The 22,030-nt window shown below is 38.3% G+C and overlaps 1 protein-coding gene across 2 annotated transcripts in view; it reads left to right on the top strand.

The window, feature by feature from the left end:
- Positions 1-5,114: 5,114 nt before the first annotated feature.
- The window catches only part of micu1 (mitochondrial calcium uptake 1), a 97,057-nt gene continuing 80,141 nt past the window's right edge, over positions 5,115-22,030 (top strand). For both annotated transcript variants that reach the window (XM_051917696.1, XM_051917694.1), the window contains exons 1-2: positions 5,115-5,320; positions 18,009-18,173. In XM_051917696.1, coding sequence (XP_051773656.1) covers positions 18,010-18,173 — 164 coding nt within the window. In that variant the 5' untranslated portion in view covers positions 5,115-5,320; position 18,009. The remainder of the gene's footprint in view (positions 5,321-18,008; positions 18,174-22,030) is intronic.

The following is a 22,030-nucleotide window of genomic DNA, read 5'->3' as shown; positions in this document are numbered from 1 at the left end:
CTCAATTGTGAGAAAAAAATGTGAATAGTGAGATATAAATTTGCAATCGTGAGAAAAAAGTGAAATAAAGTCACAATTACTGTAGCTTTTTATTTTGTAGCAGAAACGAGCTTCCATAGTTAACATCTACTTTTTTCATTGTGGATGAAATGATTGGCTTGGCAAACTACACTTTCAAAGTAACCTCCTCAAACACAGATATACACTTTATTTACATTCAGAAATTAAACAGACACGATACTGTCATTGTTGCCTTGCATTTTCCTGTGTTAAAATAAACTTGGAAAGGGATAAAAAAAACAAAAAAACAAAAGAGATAATGACACATATGCCGCCAATATGGCTAGTTCGGTCATGCTGTAGGCGTATGATCTGAATAGGTCTATTGTAATAAAGCTAGATTTGCGTGCAGATATTATCAGGGCTACTACTCTGTGCCCATTGCGGCTTCAGAATGGCATCTTCTCTGATCTTTTATTATCCCCGCCCCCACCTCCAAACTCTGAGGAAATGGATTTATCAAAACTTTATTCCACGTAAATGCAGCATATATACTGAGGGGGGAAAAAATCAATAATAATACGTTTAACAACAACCCAATTACTTTTTTTCTTGCCAGAGAAAACATGCCCTGCACAGCCCAAGATTATACAAGGCTTTATATTTATGTACACTTTTTGGCAGTGAACAATAAAATATCATATTTTATTCTGGCTAAAAAGTAGCCATTTAGAAGCCCTCGATGATAAGGCGAGAGATTCTGACAATCTGACAGCAGAGAAATTGGATATGCTATGCAGAGCACTCAACAGATCAATGACATTTCTGATAGACTGAACTAGACTTGAATTGAAATATTGCTGTAAGTTAGTCTATTTTACACATCATGAATGACTGTACTACTGGCAAATCCACACTTAAAAAACTATTATGGCCACCATGGAGATGTGTATGGAGATTTATAGAGATACAACAGTGCGCAGAGAAGTGGGCTTAAATATGAAACATGTCTCCAGTCTGGCTCTACTCTCAAAATGAATGTGAAAACAGTCAGTGGCCTGTGATTATTTTTGAACAGCAGTGAGACTTATGCATGATTAGACTACACATTAGTCTTGCCAGACTTTTGACTGTCGGCATAAAGTCTGGTCCACTTTGTGTCAAAACATATTTGAATATTTTCCAAAGAAATACAGTATTTTTCATAAGTAGACTGTTGCTAATGTTAACCACAAGTGCAACTTACTGCAACTAAAGACAGCTAAAAACAAAAAATTAAGGTTGGCTATATATTTGCTTAAAGTATTATTTCACTTTCAAATGAAAATTACCCCAAGCTTTACTCACCCTCAAGCCATCCTAGGTGTATATGACTTTCTTCTTTCTGATGAACATAATCGAAGATACATTAAAGGTGCAGTGTGTAAAATTTGGGAGGATCTATTGACAGAAATGCAATATAATACACATAACTATGTTTTCAGACGTGCATAAAGACCTTACATAATGAACCGTTATGTTTTTATTACCTAAGCCATTTTATCCTTAGCCATTTTATCCATTTTATCTCATACACCGCGGGTCCCCCCTACATGTCAAGTCGCCATTTTGCACCAGCATGTTTCTACAGTAACCCTAAATGGACAAACTGCTCTACAGATCGCGTATCGTCACTATGTTCGTTGGTGTTTTTAGAGGCAGTTTGCATCATCACTACATTGAAGCGTATACAAAGATGTAGTGGTAGTAGAAACCTCATCGCCCACTGGCTAATGTACTCTCTGCTGTCTCAGACGACGACATCTTTGTTGTGTCGGCCAGACGGCCACCGTAGCTTCTCCGAAAGGGAGGGGTTGCAAGGGGTTTGCAGCATTAGTTGCAGTTCGCAACCTCACTGCTAGATTTACACATTGCACCTTTAATAAATATCCTGACGCATCCAAGCTTTATAATGTCAGTGAGCGATACCAACGAGTATGAGCTGAAGAAAGTTTCTCCATCCACATCCATCCATCATAAACGTGTACTCCTCACGGCTCCAGGGTGTTAATAAAGGCCTTCTGAAGTGAAGCGATGCATTTGTGTAAAAAAAATATCCATATTTAACTAGTTATGAAGTAAAATATATAGCTTCCACCAGACCGCCTTCCGTTTTGAACTTACGAAAAAAACGGAACTGGTGTCGTGTCAGTTAAGCTTTTTCCGTAAGTTGAATAGGGAAGGCGTAGGACGTAGCGTAAGCTTTTTTAACTGCGAGAGTTTTACACTTTCTTCATAAGTTGAATACGGAAGACGGTTTAGCAGAAGCTAGATATTTTACTTCATAACTTGTTAAATATGGATACTTTTTTTTTTTACACAAACACATCGCTTCACTTCAGAAGGCCTTTATTAACCTCCTGGAGCCGTGTGGAGCACACGTTTATGATGGATGGATGTGGGTGGAAGCACTTTCTTCAGCTTCATACTCATTGATCTCTATCACTGCCATTATAAAGCTTGGATGCGTCAAAATATTTATTAATATATCTCCAATTGTGTTCATCAGAAAGAAGAAGGTCATATACACCTAGGATGGCTTGAGGATGAGTAAAGCTTGGGCTAATTTTTATTTGAAAGTGAAATAATCCTTTAAGTGACGTGAATGTACGATACGATGACGCTCTTGAATTGAAACAATAGATCCCTATGGAGCTATTCACACTGTGCACAATCAATTGTGGCATGACAAAGCGAATTTTTTTTGACCAGTGTGTCATTTTTTTCTCCAAACACAGAAGAAATGTATTCCGGAAGAGAGAAGAGAATGGATGTTGAGTTCTTGTTATCATTGGTATCCGAGAACAGACTTATTCTTAAACGTTTACTTCATATTTCTTTATACAATATATCATTTCTATTCATTTTCCACTGAATTATGAGATCTGAAGAGCTTGAAACAGCGTACATCCATCATAAACGTGTTCAACACGTCTCCGGGGGGTTAATAAAGGCCTTCTGAAGAAAAGTGATGTGTTTGTGTAAGAAAAATATCCATATTCAACAAGTTATGAAGCCGTTATTAACCCCCCGGAGCCGTGTGGAGTATGTTTATGATGGATGGATGTACTTTCTTCAGCTTCATACTCGCTAGTCCCATTGGATGCGTCAGGATATTTATTTATATAACTATGATTGTGTTAATCAGAAAGAAGAAAGTCATATACACCTAGGATGGCTTGAGCGTGAGTAAAGCTTAGGGTAATTTTCAAATTTTCATTTGAAAGTGAAATAATCCTTTAATTGTTTTTTTGTTTTTTTTTGGGGGGGGGGGGGGGGGGGGGGTCACACACCTTAACGCTATTAGACATGGACAAAAATGTTGATTTCAAAGGGTCTTAATTATCACTATGTGACAATAATGGACCTGCAGTTGTTGCCACAGTGTTTATATAATCTTTGACGTAACTGGATCTGGCATGCTAACAGTGGCTAATTATTTAGCGTGTTATGGCAACAAGTATAACCAGACAAGCTTCACACAGACTAAATTATAAAACTACATTTAACTTCAAAAAGATACAGTCTTCAAAATAGAATAGTTTGCATAGATGGATCCTCTATGCACCCAAGCCTGCTCAGATCCTGTTTCACGGTTGGTTTATCCAGAGAGGAAATTTGCCAAAGACAGTCTATTTTGCAGAGGGAGTTTGTGTGCGTGTGTGTGATAACACTAGGAGACAAACTGTATATCGAGAAGCAGGAGGGAAATAGCAGAAGGGAGGGAGAAAAAGAGGAGGGTTGAAGAAAGATGAATTAGAAGAACTGAGCAAGTTCAAACAAGTAGGGAGAAAAACTTTCAAAAATGTGGCCTATTTTTGGTCCCCAGCTCTTGCTTTGGGCATAAACTTTTGATATTGAGCCATCGCCAGCTGCAATGAGGCTGCCAGCCATCTTGAAGAGGAAATTAAATCAGTCAGCTGAATCAAACATCCATCCCCACACCAAGTGAACATAGAAATTTAAGTGTTTATGACCAGGCCCTGCTGGAAAGGTCAAGTCAAACCGTCCTAAAGTAGTCAAGCTGGTCAACTAATCAAAGCTGTATTTTAGATCATGCTATCTAGCTCCATTGACTTTGGTGGTCTACCACCAGCTTTATCCAGCTTGACTTTGCCTCTTCTGGCTGGTTGTCCAGCTGATCAACCTCTTATGTACCCAGTGACGAGCAGCTTTAACCAGTTAAAAGCCATGTAGCTACCAAGAAGCTGGTTTAGCTGGATTTTCCAGCAGGGCGATGGACCTTTTATGACAACACAACAAACATGGTTTTACAAACAGATTAGTCTATAGGCAACATAAAAAAATTTCACAGTTGTAATACATTTCTGAAATAAATACCAGGAAATTTTATGTCTGAGTTTGAAAGTATAAATATGTGTGTGTACATGTTTGGATATACTAATCAAAAGTCCTCACTTATATAGTGAAATATTATGACAACCGTCTAGTGGACATTTCACTGGTCCTCACTAGTTAAAAAGGCTTAAAAATTGGCGTGATATTAAATAAATGGAAGTCTATGCAATGTCCTCACTAATAGTCAACAAATATGTGTTCGTGGTCCATATTCCCTACATTGTGGGGGAAATTTGTCTCCAAAAGGATAGTAAAACCTGAAATTTTTGACATTGTGGTGGACAAAAATAGGCACCCATGAGGAAAAGAGTTCATAAATCATACTAAATTATGTTTGTTTTTTTAAAATTGTAAAAATGCATAATGTACTGTAAGGGTTAGGGGATAGAATGTGAGAGTTTGTACAGTATAAAATCATTATGTTCAAAACCCCAACATTTTGGTATTTTTGGTAGACTTATTTTAGGTATTTTGATGGGCCTATACCATGGTACTGTATGATTACCATAACACATTCACACACATTGTTGGCACCACGAAGAATACGATTACACAAATACTTTGCGATCTATAATATTATCTTTTAACCACACTTTTTTAAAAAAGTGTTGATTCATACATTTATCTACTCCCAAAAACTCTTATTATATACTTACACAAAAACGTTTTTTTGACCTCGCCCATAAAAACCTGTGTTTACAAACAGAAGGGAGATGCAGCAAAGGAGACGAGAGAAGGAGGAGGAGGAGGAGGAGGAGGCTCTTTTGACGTTTATGTTTGTGTTCGGCCTCCGTAGACGCGGAACTTCAGCGGAGAAAGTGAACGTATACTTATGTTAAAGGAGAATCGGAGGGGAATCTGAAGCTTTCACTGAAAACATCTTCCTTTCAGGACTTTAACTGAGATCGCCTGAAGTGTCAGAGTGAGTATATGATCAGACCCGATCACTTTAACACCACTGACAGAGACAGCCACAGGGGTTAGCGAACATAGCCAGTCAGTCTGTCTTCAGATAGGTGGGCTTTCTGTACGTGACTGATCGTATCTGCATGACCATACTACAGTTGAAAGGTCCATAATTACAAATAGTCATACAGTCGCTAGACGTCTCACAATATATCACTGTATATCAATGAATAGTGTTAAAGGTGCACTCACTGTGTAGCTCATGCTAATGCTCCAGCTGCGTAGCTCATCCACATCCACATCCACATGCTTAAACTCAACATTTAAACTCTAGCTCATTACAAACTCTGGGTATTTTAAAGCTATTATAATGTGCTCATGTTGATGAGAGTCTAATATTTGCTTAGGACCCAGTTTATGTTGTTGTTGTGAAGCAGTATCATCGTTGTTTGGCTGGTTTTGTTTTCTACATTAAAGGAATAATTGACGGTCTTGTTGACAAGCATTTTTTGATCAGACAGTGCTGACATTCCTGTTATGAATTATCCCCCGGTTTCACAAACAAGGCTTAAGTCTAGTCCCAGACTAAAATGCATGTTTGAGCTGTTTTAACTGAAAGAAACTTGCGCTGACATATATATTAAAATGTCAATGCCATTGTTTTGTCTCAAGATGCACACCAGTAATGTTTGTTTTTTTTTTGTTTTTTTCAGTAATGTTTTTTCCCTAAGGCACGTTTATAAAAGCCACTTAAATGCCCTAATTGAACTAGACCAAATCCTGGCTTAATCTAAACCCTGTCTGTGAAACCGGACCTATATGTCATATCTAGTGGTAATACCATGTTACTTTTGCTTTTTCTTTTTTTGTGTGTTTACAGTTACATGTGTTGTGTTTGTGTTTACGTTGCATAAGATTTTAGGAGCAAAATATATGATAAAGGATATTAGACTTTCTCTGATAAACTTAATAAAACAATGTTAATATTTTTTTTATTTTACTAGACAGGCGGCAAAGTCGAAAATTATAGCCTGTTGTAATGTATCTTGACCTTGTTCTACAGATACTATGGCTTGGTTTCACAGACAGGGCTTAGATTAAGCCAGGATTAGGCTTAGTTCAAATAGGACATTTAAGTAGCTTTTATAAACATGCCTTAAAAAGAAAAACATTACTGGTGTGCATCTTGAGACAAAACAATGACGCTGACATTTAAGATATGTCAGTGCAAGTTGCTTTCATTTAAAACAGCTCAAACATGCATTTTAGTCTGGGACTAGACTTAAGCCTTGTCCGTGAAACCGGGGATATATATTATCCTGCCCTGTTATAATGCAGTATATGCATCCCATTTGTTCTGGGTTCATAAAAGTATAGATTCTAATTTAGCTTTTGCTTTCCAATAATGTTCTGATGTTCAGTGAAGAGAACAGGGTATCATTGAGGAGTGTTTTGTAGGCTTTTGCTGAGATATTCACATGCAGGCTTTTTTTTTTTGGGAACAATCACTGATATCATGCTATCGAGATATATTAGTCAGGTATCGTATCAAAGTCATAATATTGGTATCGTGACAACACTATTTCAGTAACAAAGATATTTTATTAATACAGTCACAAGCAAGCATTGACAAGTTTCTGTGCTTCTGAGTTCTGAATATTGCTGTGTGCTCGCTGTGTGAGTCTGTATGTGTGTGTGTCCCTTGTTTAAAAATATACATGTAACACAACTAATCATATTAATGAGAGCAGTAACAGTAAATGCACTATTGTTGATATAGCTCATCAGTGTAATATAAAAACTATGTTCAGATGAGTGAATGTGTGTGTTCTTCATACCTCGTACAAGTTAACATTTTGTGCTTTTGTTTTTGTTTATCATTTTTAATTTAGTCATTTAATTTCTGCTTTAAAATAATAAGCAATCAGTTGTTTTTGGGTTTAGAATGTATTTAAACCCTTTTTTGCTTCTAATGTACAGCATAGCCTACATCAGGTGTCGGGAACCTTTTTGACCAAATTTTAAAATTTTTGGTTAATGAATTTTTTTCAAAAGAGCCACAGCATAAAATAATATATTTAAAAAAAACTTAAAAAAAAAAAAATCCTTTTTTTTTTTTTTTAATAACGTTTCAATAGTAACTTTTTATTAGGTCCACAGATGACTAAAAACAAACAAATATGCAACAAATAATAAATAAGTTGAAATATGGAATTAATTGTGCAGGCAGGGCCTTCACTGTAAGGAGCATAAGTATTCTTCAGAGTTCTGTGTGTGTACAAGAGTAAGTGAAGAACAGCGGACGGTGCTTACGTTGTCTGTGTTTACCTGAATACTCATCAAGTCTGACATTTTGACATATTTCTGTGTGCATCTGACAGTTTAGGCATGCAACCCGAAGAACCCGAAGAGGCTACTATGCTTGTTCATGTTCCACTCAAAGTGCGCACACAAAAACATCCTTTCAGTAGTGGATTCAGTTCTCTTTCTTTTTAATATCATCGCTCTTTACTTTCTCATTCATCCATGTTTCTTTATTAATAACTTCAACAGTCCCCCCACTAAAAGCTGCGCGGATTATCATATGAACATGTATACCACACATTTATAAGACATAAAATGCCTCTGCGGCAAGAATGAAAATACCTGATGAAATGTTTCGAAATGTCTCTTGGCACAGCAGAGCACCAGTTTTAATAAAAAGGTATGTTTCAGTCCAGTCACTTTTTATATACTTTTATATTTTTGTTGCTGTTCTGAAAATCATTACCGTAAGCATTACCACAAACAAGCTACGCAGCTGCTTGAATCTGAGTGCAGGAGCTCTAGGTTACCACAGAAACGTAAGTTCTGTTGATTGCTGTTGTGACACTTGCGAACAGCACTGAACACACACTTTAGCTGCTACAACTTGAAAAATATATTATATATATTAATATATAATAATATATATTATTATATTATACGTTGTTTGGAGTACAGCATTGAGCAAGGGCATTTTTTTATCCGATTAATCAAAAAAATAACCAACAGATTATCGATTATCAAAATAATCGTTAGTTGCAGCCCTACACGGGGAGCTTGTGCAGAGCTTGATTTAAAAGTTGCAGGTCTAAAATTGGTTGACACCACCTTCTTTGATATGATAAAGTAAAGGCTGTAGAAATCCTTCTTCATCTTGGCTGGAGGGACAGCCTCTATTGCATTCTTTGCCAATAGGACTGCAATTTCCGCATGCAGGACAGGGGCATTTTTGCCTGCCACAGAGGTAAAGAGAAAGCCGCTGAACCTGGGTGGCGCCTGGTGAACTGAATCACGTTGCTGAGTCTGACTGTCCAGATGAACCAGCGTGGTGGGTTGGGAAGTGCTAACCAGGCCTCCAAACTCCGCAAGAGCGGCATTAGAGGAACAGTCATTTTTGACCTACCTGTGGTAGGGAGAGCGAAGTGGAGCTTTGGCCGCCATGTTGGGAAGCCACACGGGTGCCGCTGCCACTTGGGCAAGCGGCAGAACTTAAAGAAAATGAAACCAAAATTTCTACACCCGGTCCTCCACTGGCCGAAGGAGTGGTGCATTCACCACCTCCTGGGAAAGAGCAGATCCTCTCACCTCTGGGTCACCAGTCTCAGGAACGTTTAGAAACCTTCTTGGGGTCTTTAGCACTCACCTGATGAGAGGGCTGCATCACCTTCCTGTGGGCTGATGTGGCAGCCGCAGGGGGACACCTTTAGGAACGAGCAGACGATGACCTTGGCGGCCGGTAATTGGTGGTGGAGTCACGCTGAGGGAGGATGACTTTATCTCTGCCAAGAACTGCTGGGCAAAGTGTCAACGAAGAGGCACTTTGTCAAACTCCCTATTCTCAGCGAGGTTAAGCCAGAGATGGCTCTCCAGGATCACCATGGTGGACATCGTCTGGCTGAGAGCCCGTGCCTTGACCTTCGCCGCTTGGATAACGAAGTCGATCGCAGAGCACAGTTCCTGCCTTAATCCCGGCTCAGAACTATCCTCATGCAGCTGCGGAGTCAGCCTGTCCAGCAGCACTGTAAGCCTTCGCCGTTAGAGATAAATGCATTAATGCACCACAACCGCACGCTCCACCTGTAGAACTTCCGTATATCCCCTGGCCATTCCACCCTCGAGGGTAGTGAGGGGGGAAGAGCTTGTGAAGTGGGGCCGAGCAGTGAAAGGTGCCCTTCTTGACTATGTCAGCTATTCATGCACTTCCGGGAAGAAAGGCACTGGGGCTGGGTGTGACTGTGAGTCAAGTTCTGAGCCAAGATACCAATCATCCTGGACAAGCATGGCTGCCAACTCTGCATCAGACTCAGACTGAGCTACCCACACCCGAGGTTGCGGAGTCCCGATGAGTCCTCAGCGTAAGGCATAAGCCCACCCTCCTATACTGCTGTCGTCCTCATTGGGACCTCACACCGTCAAAGTCATCCGGGAACTCCACCAGGCACAATGTGCAAGATGAAGAAAGGAAGGCCTGTGGGGATTGACCCAGCGGAAGCACTCCTGTTGCCCTCATATCGCCCTCAGCGCTAACCGCTGTGGCGTTGTGCATAGCAGAAGGACCAGGACGAGCAAACAAGGTGACGCTCTTACCAGAAAAGAGAGTCGTGATTACAGTGTTGCCATGGTCATGTTCTCGCAATGAGGACCTGAGCCATCCACAAACGCTGTCTCAGCATGGGTGATGAGATCCGAACACTTGAGACAGCGATCGTGACTATCCGAGTCTGAAAGATATTGACCACATCTAGAAACACAGGAAGAAAGGCATCTTTAAAAAGATTCTCTCAATCTGTGTCTTCTCTTTTTGAGGAAAGCTGCTCTCTTATGTTGCACCCAGGGGAACTCTCTCTGCACTTATCAATGCACTTCTTGGAGACAGACCGCTGAAATGTGGCTTAACACTAGCAACTCGCTTCTTCCAGAGGTGAATGAAATGAGCTTGTATAGAGATGACACTCGCTCAGCTCTGAAGAACAAATATGAATGAGTGATGCACGCTCCCTTTTATGTCCATATGTCCGGGGAAGTGGCATGCAAAACCCACTCTCCAATTCTCATTGGCCTTCTCAAAGTATCAGAAGTGTTTGAGGCTCCCCTAGTGTCAGTCATCGACAGAATGTCAAAGTGACTGACAGATAGGGAACAGTGTTGGTCCTCACTCAAGTTTGTCCTCAGCTGCCTGTGAAGTTGGCCCTGATGTCTCCTGTTGGTGCAATGCCTGGCAGAACCTTATCTGAGAGGCGTGTGGCTGTTAGATCACTGGTGCATAGAGAGAGCTGATTCCAGATTGCCACTAGATATGTGAAACCCAGACTGCTGCAGTCTGTTTTCTGTTGAAGATTGCAGAGAAGCAAGGTTAAAGAGTTCTCTTTGAATAGAACAGTTTAGGAATCTCAAAGTCTCAAGCCCATGGAGGAATTATGATTTAAGTTTACAAAGTGTTTCCTGTCAGCGGGTTTGTGTGCATCCAAACCCCTGTAACTTTATTTATTGTATGGAACACAAAAAGAGATGTTTTGTAGAATATTCAGGCTGCTAAATAATTGGCCTTATTTATTGGCCAAATTTTCTTCTGTGAAACATGAAACAAAAAGATATTTTGAAAAGTATTTTATCATTTTGTCAGTACAAAGAAAGTAAGTAAGGTACAAAGTAGAGATGCACCGATACTAAATTTCTCTGCTGATACCGATAGCCGATTATTCAGAATGATATCGGCCGATACCGATAGTTTGGTTTTTCTTAAAGGGATAGTTCACCCAAAAATGAAAATTTGATGTTTATCTGCTTACCCCCAGGGCATCCAAGATGTAGGTGACTTTGTTTCTTCAGTAGAACACAAATGATGATTTTTAACTCCAACCGTTGTGGTCTGTCAGTCGTATAATGCATTGAAACGGTAACACCATCTATGAGAATAAAAAAAACATGCACAAACAAATCCAAATTAAACCCTGCGGCTCGTGACGACACATTGATGTCCTAAGACACAAAACGATCGGTTTGTGTGAGAAACCGAACAGTATTTATATCCTTTTTCACCTCTAAAACACCACTATGTCCAACTGCCTTGCGCATCCGGTTGGTGAGGTCTGAACCCGCTCTGACAATGGAAGTGATGTCTCGCACTCATTGAAGTAGAGGCGCGAGACATCACTTATGTTGTCAGAGCGCGTTCAGACCTCACCAACCGGATGCGCAAGGCAGTTGGACATAGTGGTGTATTAGAGGTAAAAAATTATATAAATACTGTTCGGTTGAAAGTATCTTAAGATTAGTTTATATCATACTTTTTTAAAGCAAATTATCATCTTTTGTGATTCAAGGAAAAAAAAAAGACTTTTGGGTAAACTATTGCTTAAAGCCTAAATTGACCGGATGATGTCCAAATTACAATTAGCCCTATACCTGCCAAGATGCACAGTCTGAGGCTATGTTCACACTGTCAGTCCAAATTCGATTATTTGGATTAAAATTATTGCCTGTCCACATTGTGTATTGCAACTGCTCAGTTCCGATATGTGTGTCCCATGCTGCTCTTTCGTTTCCGGAATATCTGCATTGGTTTCTATGGCAATGTTTTTGCATTGGTAGGTGCACCAAAAACAACAACAACCGCAACCGCCGTGCTGGACTACTGCGTCTTATGATGCAGTGGCAGAAACTTAGGAGGCTGGTATGCGTGGCTTTATTCCATGCTGTCGTCTCCGCCGGTTTCAAAACATGTCTCCATTTATTTTGTCATTTTCTGCTTGTCCGGCACTTTTCAACAACCCAGCCTTGCATATTTTCTGAAACAACATCTGACGTTTTACTTTTTACGTAGCGTGAGAAAGTCATACAATCCGCGTGAAATTCGATCAGAGCAGTCAGACTGAAACTGATTTCCAGATATGTGATTTGAATAGGATTTCAAACCACATATGAATGTGGCTCAAAACGGATTTGTACAAATCACGTTTCATAAGATTGTTTGCTGTTCACACTTGATACATTTGTATGTATGCTCACCGGCCACTTTATTAGGCACACCTGTTCAACTGCTCGTTAACACAAATATTTAATCATCCAATCACATGGCAGGAACTCAATTCATTTAGGCATGTAGACATGGTCAAGACGATCTGTTGAAGTTCAAATTGAGCATTAGAATGGGGAATAAATGGGATTTCAGTGACTTTGAACGTGGCATGGTTGTTGGTGCCAGATGGGCTGGTCTGAGTATTTCAGAAACTGCTGATACACTGGGATTTTCATGCACAGCCATCTCATGAGAATGGTCTGATAAAAAGAAAATATCCAGTGAGCAGCAGCTCTGTAGGCGAAAATGCCTGGTTGATGCCAGAGGTCAAAGGAGAATGGCCAGACTGGTTCAAGCTGATAGAAAGGGAACAGTAACTCAAATAACGACCCGTTACAAGCGAGGTCTGCAGAAGAGCGTTTCTGAATGCACAGCATGTCAAACCTTGAAGCAGATGGGCTACAGCACTGGGTGGTACTCCTGAAAACAGACTAGACTAATCGATTCTTTGGATTTAAGAATCGATACCGGTTCGTAAAAATGAGAATCGATTAAAATCGAGAAATCTGTATTTTTTTACCCAGCCTTACAGAACATCACTTGTGGTTAATTCAGCTTTCTGAAAAGAATGCTTATGTTCTGTTGTTAGCTAATCTTATATTTTAAAGTGTAAAGGCTTTTAAAAATAGAGCCTCTGCATATAACTTTCTCTGATGTGTGGATAAACTTGAAACCTTATGAACTGTCATGAAGCATTTGCATAATCTGTCATTTTTATTGCCTTGAAAACTGCTGCTATTTGACTGATTTGTATTATCACATTCACCACTCAATTGAATCTCCACCAACTGTGAAGGTTAATGTTAATGAAAGCATTGGTAATCTGTATAAACGAGGCTCTTGGCATGGCATCTCATATATTATCAGACACAATTTGCCAGTTTTTCCTTCATCAGAAGCCTTCATTGTGTTGCAAATGAAACCTATGTTATATTTAACCATGATGTACTTGCTAGTTAGGTACAAGGTGAGAGACATTCTCATTCTAGAGAGCATTTAATTGGACAAAAGTATTTGTTAGTCCAACTTGAGTCATATTTTTGGACATTTTTTGTCTAGAAAGAGAAAGCTTATCAATTTTAAATGCATGTATCAGGGTCAATGAAGTATAAGATAGTTTTAAATATGTTTTTCAAGGTAAAACTTTTTTTTTTTTTTATCATCAAATATGAATTGACACTAAAGCAGTTTTGTTTCATTTTTTTTTTTTCCCAATAGAAGATTATGCCAAACTACTTAATATGGTTTTCTTGTTAAGAATTGTATTATTTTAATAAAGGTTTTTTTTTTTTCTTAAATATGATTTCATATATTTATCACCCTGGCATTTTATTTTATTTTATTTTATTTTATTCCACCTTAATTTTTTATTAATACATAAATTAACATACTCATCATAAGAGGCATTAACATCATTATGAATTGCATTAATAAATCAATTGATTCTAATTTAAAAAAAAAAAAAAAAGAGAGAGAGAGAGAGAGAAATCACATCATTGAACAAAGAAAAGTAAATTTTTTGACTTTTAGTAGTACAGGATGGTTTCAAGGCTAATAGGCGTAAACTAAAATCTACAAAACTCCAATTCTGTTTTATAAATATTATAAAATTTTATCAAATGTTTTAACTAATAATCGCACTGTTGGTTAATTGCTGTCCGAATGGTTTATCTACACAAGCTTCGAATCCCATTGGAAGTAATGTTTTAATAAAAAGCTCCTTGTAATTACAATTAAATTGTGCAAATATTACATTAATAACATAGTAATGGGCATAACCAAACCCTTGCAATGTGAAGTCTCACATAAAGTGTTCTTCAAGAAGGCTTGAACCAGTTGCTTTCACTCTGATAGAACCCACTAGGGTGTTTACTGTGCTAATGCAGTATCCGTTCCGTTTTGCGCGGCCCCAATGTCCTCAGCCCCAGAGACCAGTACCATCAGTCTGCAATGTCACGCACAAGTGCTCACTCCAATTAGCATGTAGCGCTCCCACTCTCATTATGTTCTGCTGAATCAGGACCTCAATCAAACTACAGTCAATATTGGAAAACGGACAGGTGGCTTTTCTAGCCTCTACGGGGCTTCTGCCTTCCTGCGAACGAGGCAGAGCACATAGAGAGAGTTTACCAGTCCCTCTCTGCCTACAGTTTGATGTAAAAAGATGTGAATGACATAAGTAACTCTTTTCAAGGAAAAAATGAGCAGATGCTGGATTGTTTATGTGGGGTAGTCTGACAAAATTGGCATAGAAGATCGAAAATCACAAGTCTCAAGAGCTATTCTGCAGCTTCAATCAAAAGTTGTTATATGTGCACTGTTTGACTGCATTGTGTTACTACAGGAGGTCACCATCAAATGAAAATGAGTCATCATTTACTCAGACACATGTTGTGATTGTGAAATTTGTTTTGAAAGGTGGAATTTTGAAAAATATATGTTCTTTCCATAAAATAAGAGTGCATGGAGATGGATGATGCTCTGCTCGAAAAATACATACAAAGCACCGAAGTATCCTAAATGATCCATACATCTTGTATGCTGTTCTCCGAGTTTTCTGAAGCTATTTAGTAGCTTTGTGTGGTGAAAATACCAAAATATAAACCGTTCTGTAGCCATTGAATCAAATACGGTGCCTTTAGACACATTGTAGGTTTGACACACAAGAACTAATGATGTCCTCATATTGTTTGGCTTATTATTGCATACACAACTCTCTAAAGAGCTTCCAGAAGAGCTTGAATAACATTAGATTCATAAGACTATCGCTAGCCTAAATAGCATCATACCATATTAAGCTAATGGTTACAGTAGGTGCTGTGATGTGATTTGATAAATGCTGAAAATTGTCTGGTCAAATGTAGAGCAGCTCCCTACTGTTCCTCCTGTGTCTGTTTAAATAAATGCATATACCCTGTTTTAAAACTCTGATATAACTTTGTTAACAGGGGTGTAAATTACTTAAGTAATTGGTTGTACTATTGTTACTGTACTTAAAGGGTTAGTTCACCCAAAAATGAAGTTTCTGTCATTAATTACTCACCCTCATGTTGTTCCAAACCCGTAAGACCTTAATTTATCTTCGGAACAAAAATTAAGATATTTTTGATGAAATCCGAGAGTTTTTTTTTATCTCCCATAGAAAGCAACAAAATTACCACATTCAAGGTCCAGAGAAGTAGTAAAGACATGTTAAAATAGTCAACATGACTACAGAGGTTCAACCTTAATGTTATTAAGCGACGAGAATACTTTTTGTTTGCAAAAATGAAACAAAAATAACTTTATTCAACAATTTTTCTCCTACACAGTTAATGCAGTGAACGTAGTTCAGCGCTTCTGTGTTTATTTCATAACGCCGGCTCAGTATTGGCCAACGCTGTTCACGTTAGCACTACGCCGCATTCGTGTGATGCTGACACAGGAGCCGGCCAATAGTGAGTCGGCGTTCTGACGTAGAACACGAAAGCTCTGCACTGCGTTCACCACGTTTTGTTTTTGCGCACAAAAATATTATCCTCGCTTCATAACATTAAGGTTGAACCACTGTAGTAATTGACTATTTTAACGATCTTTACTTCATTTCTTTGGACCTTGAATGTGGTAATTTTGCTGCTTTCTGTGGGAGATTAAAAAAACTCTCAGATTTCATCAAAAATATCTTAATTTGTGTTTCGAAGATGAACGAAGGTCTTGTGGGTTTGGAACGACATGAAGGTGAGTAATTAATGACAGAAATGTCATTTTTGGGTGAACTAACCCTTTTGTCTGTAAGGGTATAAAATACAGTGCGAGGAAGATCCGTTTAGATCCGCTTTGATGGACAACAAAGTTGAGCAGAGTTACTGGATTAAGCTCTGAAAAGAGTTAGTCCAGTAAGATTTGTCTGTAAGGGTACTGTTTAAACGCACAGCTACCTGACAAATATAAATATTTTCACAGTTATCCCTCCGGCGTGAGGAAGATCCATTTAGATCTCTGATGGTTAGATCCGTTTAGAAAGCAAAGTTGAGTTAGCCCTGGTGGTTCCAGGAAGATTTGTCTGCAAGGGTACTGTTTAAACGCACAGCTACCTGACAGATATTCAAACTTTTACATTTATTCATTTTGCAAAACTTTTATTTTGAAATTGCAAAGAACAACAATTCTCATCTTTAAAAATTTATAAATGATTTGTTATAAATCTGCCACACGTTGCATTTCCAGATGAATGTTATAAGCAACCTAAACTCACAGCATATGGAGAGATAGTTTGTTAACTGAGTTGCTGAGACATGGTCCACGCATGTAAATGATAATAGTGCCACACTTCACAATGGAACATAAAGTCAGAGTTTATATGCGTTCCCAAATGCATGTTGTTGGAAACCCAAACAAACAGCAAGGTTTTATCGCAGAGACAGCTTTTCTCCTCGACAAGAAATATCGCCACATTTTAATATCGTTAGAGATCTCGTCACACACAGTAAAAAGAAGTACTTTTTACTTCTAAATACTTAAGTTCAATAAGTGTAATGTGGATACTTTTTACATTCACTTAAATTTTTCAACACACTCTCATTGCCATTTATAACTACTTTACCTTTTGATGAATTGGTAGAAAATTTGTATGAATGTATACAATCTCATTCATATGTTTTCGTACACGTTTTCTGCTTAAACCCCACTGAGGGTGAGGTTTAGGGGTGGACCTTCATGCTTAGTTTTTTTTTTTTTTTCTCCTAAAAATTGTTGTAATGTAATGTAAATGTTTCCCACATTTACTCAACTAACTTAACACAATTATAAATCAATGTCTCAATATGAAATTTAAGACCAGCTGAGATATGGTCCATCTTTCTTCTCTTTATAAAAAAAAAAGAAAAAAAAAGAAAAAAGCATTGATTTTATGTCACAGCCATGAACCATGATTTGCTACTTGCTAGCAGGTGCTATCAGGACATTTGCATTGCAGAGAACATTTGATTGGACAACTATTTGAATATGCCTCTGCAAACAAGATAAGTCATGAATATTTTTGCACCATTTGCCCAGACGACAAAAACTGTACATTTTAAAAACTTACGTCTCTGAAAAGTTTATTTTGTAAACTTTTAGGAGTGCACTAGCTTAAAGATGACCTCAAAAATAAAAGACATGGACTAAAACCCACTAAATCCCCATTTTATTTCATGGCTTTCTTAAGTCTATTGTTAAAAATGTGGCTTGTTCCTGCACTGCTGGATAATTAGTTTTTTGGGAGTGCAGGCTCAGGGTTGTGGGTGATGTGCTAGTGCAGGGATTCAGGCTAATCCATGCAGTGTTCTGGAAAGATCCAGAACCCCCATTTACAGTTTTAATTTCAGACAGAATCACATTATATCATACCATTTGAGATCGGACCAAATCTCCTGATGAAAGAGAGGCGAAATGGGCCTGTTCGACTTTAAATGAATTTCATTTAATTTGATAGTTTATAACGCTAGTTCACTGCCCTGCTTAAATATTTGAAATGGTGTCATTTGTGTCACTCTAAGAGATATTTGCATATGGATGTAATTCTCATTCTGAATTAAAAGTATTATTTGCATAGTAATCACTGTCTCTTTTCGTCTTCTTGCAGTATGTACCGCTTGCGGGCACTGACAGCTGCCACCGTCGGGATGGTGCAGTTGTCAAGAAGGTATCATACTGGTGCCTTCCGTTCCCATCAGCGGCGTAGACTGATGTTGGCCGCCCTGGCGGGGGTGACAGGCATCTCAGCCAGCGCTGGACTAATGTGGACAAGGTATGGACCACTGTGGACACCTATCTCACACATACTTGTCCACTGATATGTTGGGATGTATGATATATCGACCACCATATCGGTATCGGTCAGTGTATGTTCATTTTTAATGTTATTGTTTTCAAACCGATAAGAAAATTTGGCCGATATATAAAGCCCATAAATAATGGATTATTTTGGAATCACTTCAAAATATGAAAATATAGCTAAAGATACAGTTAAATGCCCCTTTTTACAAGATATAATGGCTCTTTTCCACTGCATGGTACATTTCGGTACGGCTCGATATGGCTCATTTTTTGGCCCTTTTCCACTGAATGGGACGGCTCGGTACGGAACGGTACGGCTCGCTTAAATAATACCCCTCGGTTGAGATTCCAAGTGAGCTGTACCGATACTAAATGTGACGTGTAAACACTGCAGATCACTGATTGGTCAGAGAGAATCGTCACTACCAGCAGCTATCATTGGATTTGAAACACGAGACACCAAACCCGCTAGATTTAAATAGTCAGTGACAGCCTAAATCTAATTAGGCACTGACTAGCACATAACTTAGTTTAAGTTCATTTGTGCATTCATTTCATTTTGTGCAGATAATAGTTGTAATATTATGTTTGTTGTATAATTATCTGATTAATCTCATATAGGATGCGTTTGCTTCAGTGTACCGGCACTCATTCAGAAATTTGAAACAGTAATATTAATTTAAGATGTTTCTTTTTCAAAAACAATGCCTTATTAATAATAACTAGCACTTTTATTTTTCTCATATTATTTTCATCAACAATATTGTTTTAATAAAATAATTTCATTATTGTCCGTGCCGGAGGCTTTTCTGTTATTTCTCCATGGCACATGCATTTAGATTCTTTATATGTAAGTAATGTTGTCCAATGTCTTGTTTGCATTATTTAGGCATTGTTTTATTTATTTGTAAGGCAATAGATTATTTTTTTTTATAAAGTTTGCCATAGGAGGGTAAATTTAATTTTAAAATGTACACTGGTTCAAACTAGGCTACAGTACTGTATATGTTTGATTTATGGTGAAGTGCTTGGGACATGGCTTTCAACGGTGAGACTTTTGTTTTTGTAATCAGGTTTTCAAAAACGAATATAAAAATTTGGAATTAGATTTAGATTTATTGGCCAGTATATCAGATATCGGCTTTCAAATATAAAGAATTATCGTATTGGCCAAAATTTTAATATTAGTGCATCCCTACTAATATGGTGTGTTACAAGTCAAATACAGCATTGTAACGTGTAAAGCCAGGGGTATACTTCAATTACTGTGTTCCGCTCCGTCTCACGCACAGTTGAGTGCAGGAGCCTTTCAGAATATACTCCTATAACCATGAATGCGGGAAGACCTGGGCTGCGTTCCACTCCAGTTTTAGACATGCACTCGTGAACTTCCCTAAGCACTTCCCTTCGGGGGAATCCCTGCCGCCATTTTGAAGTGTGTTCCACTTCGTGAAGTGGACGAGGGAAGTTTATATGGACAGACCCTTGCTCCCTCGATTTTGACCGAGGGAGCTAGTCTACTTCATATGTACACTTCAGGCAGCTCCATATACCACAATGCAACACGATTGTGACGTCACCGCATATCACATTTAATTTACCCCACCACAAACAACTCTATGATATATATATATAGATTTTTTTTTATATTTAATACACATATATACATATAGAATACTGCATTAAACAATTTTGTGAGGGAAAAAATTAAATAATAAATCAGCTCCATAGCGGATTCCAAGTGATCAAGGGCTTAGGACGTTCCAATGCAGCCCATTGCAAAGGTTCCGCCAGTAGTGGGCACTCACGCAACGTAAGCAATGATGTACATCCGAGTCAACAAGACTGAGGGAAGTTAGCAAGGGAAGGGCATAAAAAAACGAACTGGAACGCAGCCCTGGACTAGCAGACTTTGTCCCCAAGCGCTCAAGTCACTCACACATGCGCTGTTGCGCACACAAAAATTGGGCTGCACGTGGACAGTGTGTGCTGATGTCCGTGGACCCTCCTATTAATGCCGAAAATTACGTCACACAGACAGTGCGTGGACCGTCGCGGAATGTTGACAGCCGACGTATACTTTTGGCTTAAGAGTTACATCAGTTTTTTTTGAGGTGCTTCAGTGTTGCTTTTTGTTTTTGTGATTGGAGTTACATAAAACACTTTTAAAAAATGTGATTGTGTAACGTCTGTGCCAGTAGCAGCACTAAATGGAATTAGAGAAATAGTGAAATGGCAAAATAACAGGTTTCCCAACCACTCCTACCACCACTTTCGCCCAACCTCTCGTCTGCTTCTTGTCGACCAGTGTTATAATGGCCCCAAACTCACAACTTAAAGGTGACTTTCATGACTGTTAATTTTAGAATAATACAATATATTTTTGTAAATCAGCATGAATTAAAGGGTTAGTTCACCCCAAAATGAAATTTTTGTCATTAATTACTCGCCCTCATGTCATTAATTACTCACACTCACCCCAAACCCGTAAGACCTTCATTCATCTTCGGAACACAAATTAAGATATTTTTGATGAAGTTTGAGAGGTTTCTGATCTCCATATACTGTACACAGCAGTGTCATTCCAAATTTCAAGTCTCAGAAAGGTAGTAAAGACATCGTTAAAATAGTCCATGTGACTTCAGTGGTTCAACCTTAATGTTATAAAGCGACTAGAATACTTTTTGTGCACAAAAACAAAACAAAAATAACGACTTTATTCACCAATTTCTACAACACGTGGACTATTTTAACAATGTCTCTACTACCTTTCTTGAAATTTGGAATGACATTGCTGTGTATAGGGAGATCAGAAACCTCTCGAATTTCATCAAAAACATCTTAATTTGTGTTCCAAAGATGAACGAAGTTCTTACTGGTTTGAAACGACACGAGGGTGAGTAATTAATGACAGAAATTTCATTTTTGGGTGAACTAAAGAGAGTACAGCAAATACAACCATAATGTATGAATACTTCACAATTTAAATGTACTATTTTTCACATTACTGTAATTAGGTTAGGAGATGTTGAATGTGCTAAAATGTCATGCTCTAAAAAATAGGCTTCTTTTTTTCTTTTGATTTGGGGCTGAAAATACGTAGGAATGCTTGAAATATTGGGCCTGTTTACACCTGGTCAGTTCATGCATTTTTACTGATCGGATAGCCATCTGATTTGTTGAAACTGTTCCATTTACACTTGTGTCTCTGCAAAGCGAATATAAATACGTTCTTCAATTCTTCAGTTCACGTCAATGAATTATTTATCATCAGCTATTTTCAAGATCAAAGACCACAATAAGAGAAAGAGTGGCAGTTTAGTTTAAGAATTTTAATATGAGACAATAATCTGTTATCAGCCATAACATAGATTTATCAGTATAGGCCATAATATTAATATTTAAAACATCCAAAGAAATCTGACTGTAAAATGTTCATTATTTAGTGAAATTCACCAGTTTTTGGGTAAGTCTTCCTATGAATGGCTAACGTATAGCTATATTAAACTGGGAAAGGAGAAAGTGTTGTAAGATGAAAAAATGACACATTTCATCTTTAACGCAAGTGTCCTTTATATAGAGCCCATATCTGCAGAGATTCATCTGCACTCTGGGTGAAGGCCAGACCAGTGCAGGGTGTGTGGATGAATAGAGGAACTGATATGTCAGCAAAATAGAGAAATGCATCTGGGACGTGATCTATAGAATGAAGGAGTTATGGGACAAGGTGGCATTTCAGTTCTCAGTCTATGCAGTCATTTTCCCTGTGTCACATTATATTGAATTATTGAACACACCTTCAAACACATGTCCCATCAACACAACGGC

Source organism: Ctenopharyngodon idella, chromosome 13 (assembly GCF_019924925.1).
Source record: "Ctenopharyngodon idella isolate HZGC_01 chromosome 13, HZGC01, whole genome shotgun sequence".
Taxonomy (NCBI): domain Eukaryota; kingdom Metazoa; phylum Chordata; class Actinopteri; order Cypriniformes; family Xenocyprididae; genus Ctenopharyngodon; species Ctenopharyngodon idella.
Note: the sequence above shows the minus strand (reverse complement) of the source record. Positions and strands in the feature narration are given on the sequence as shown.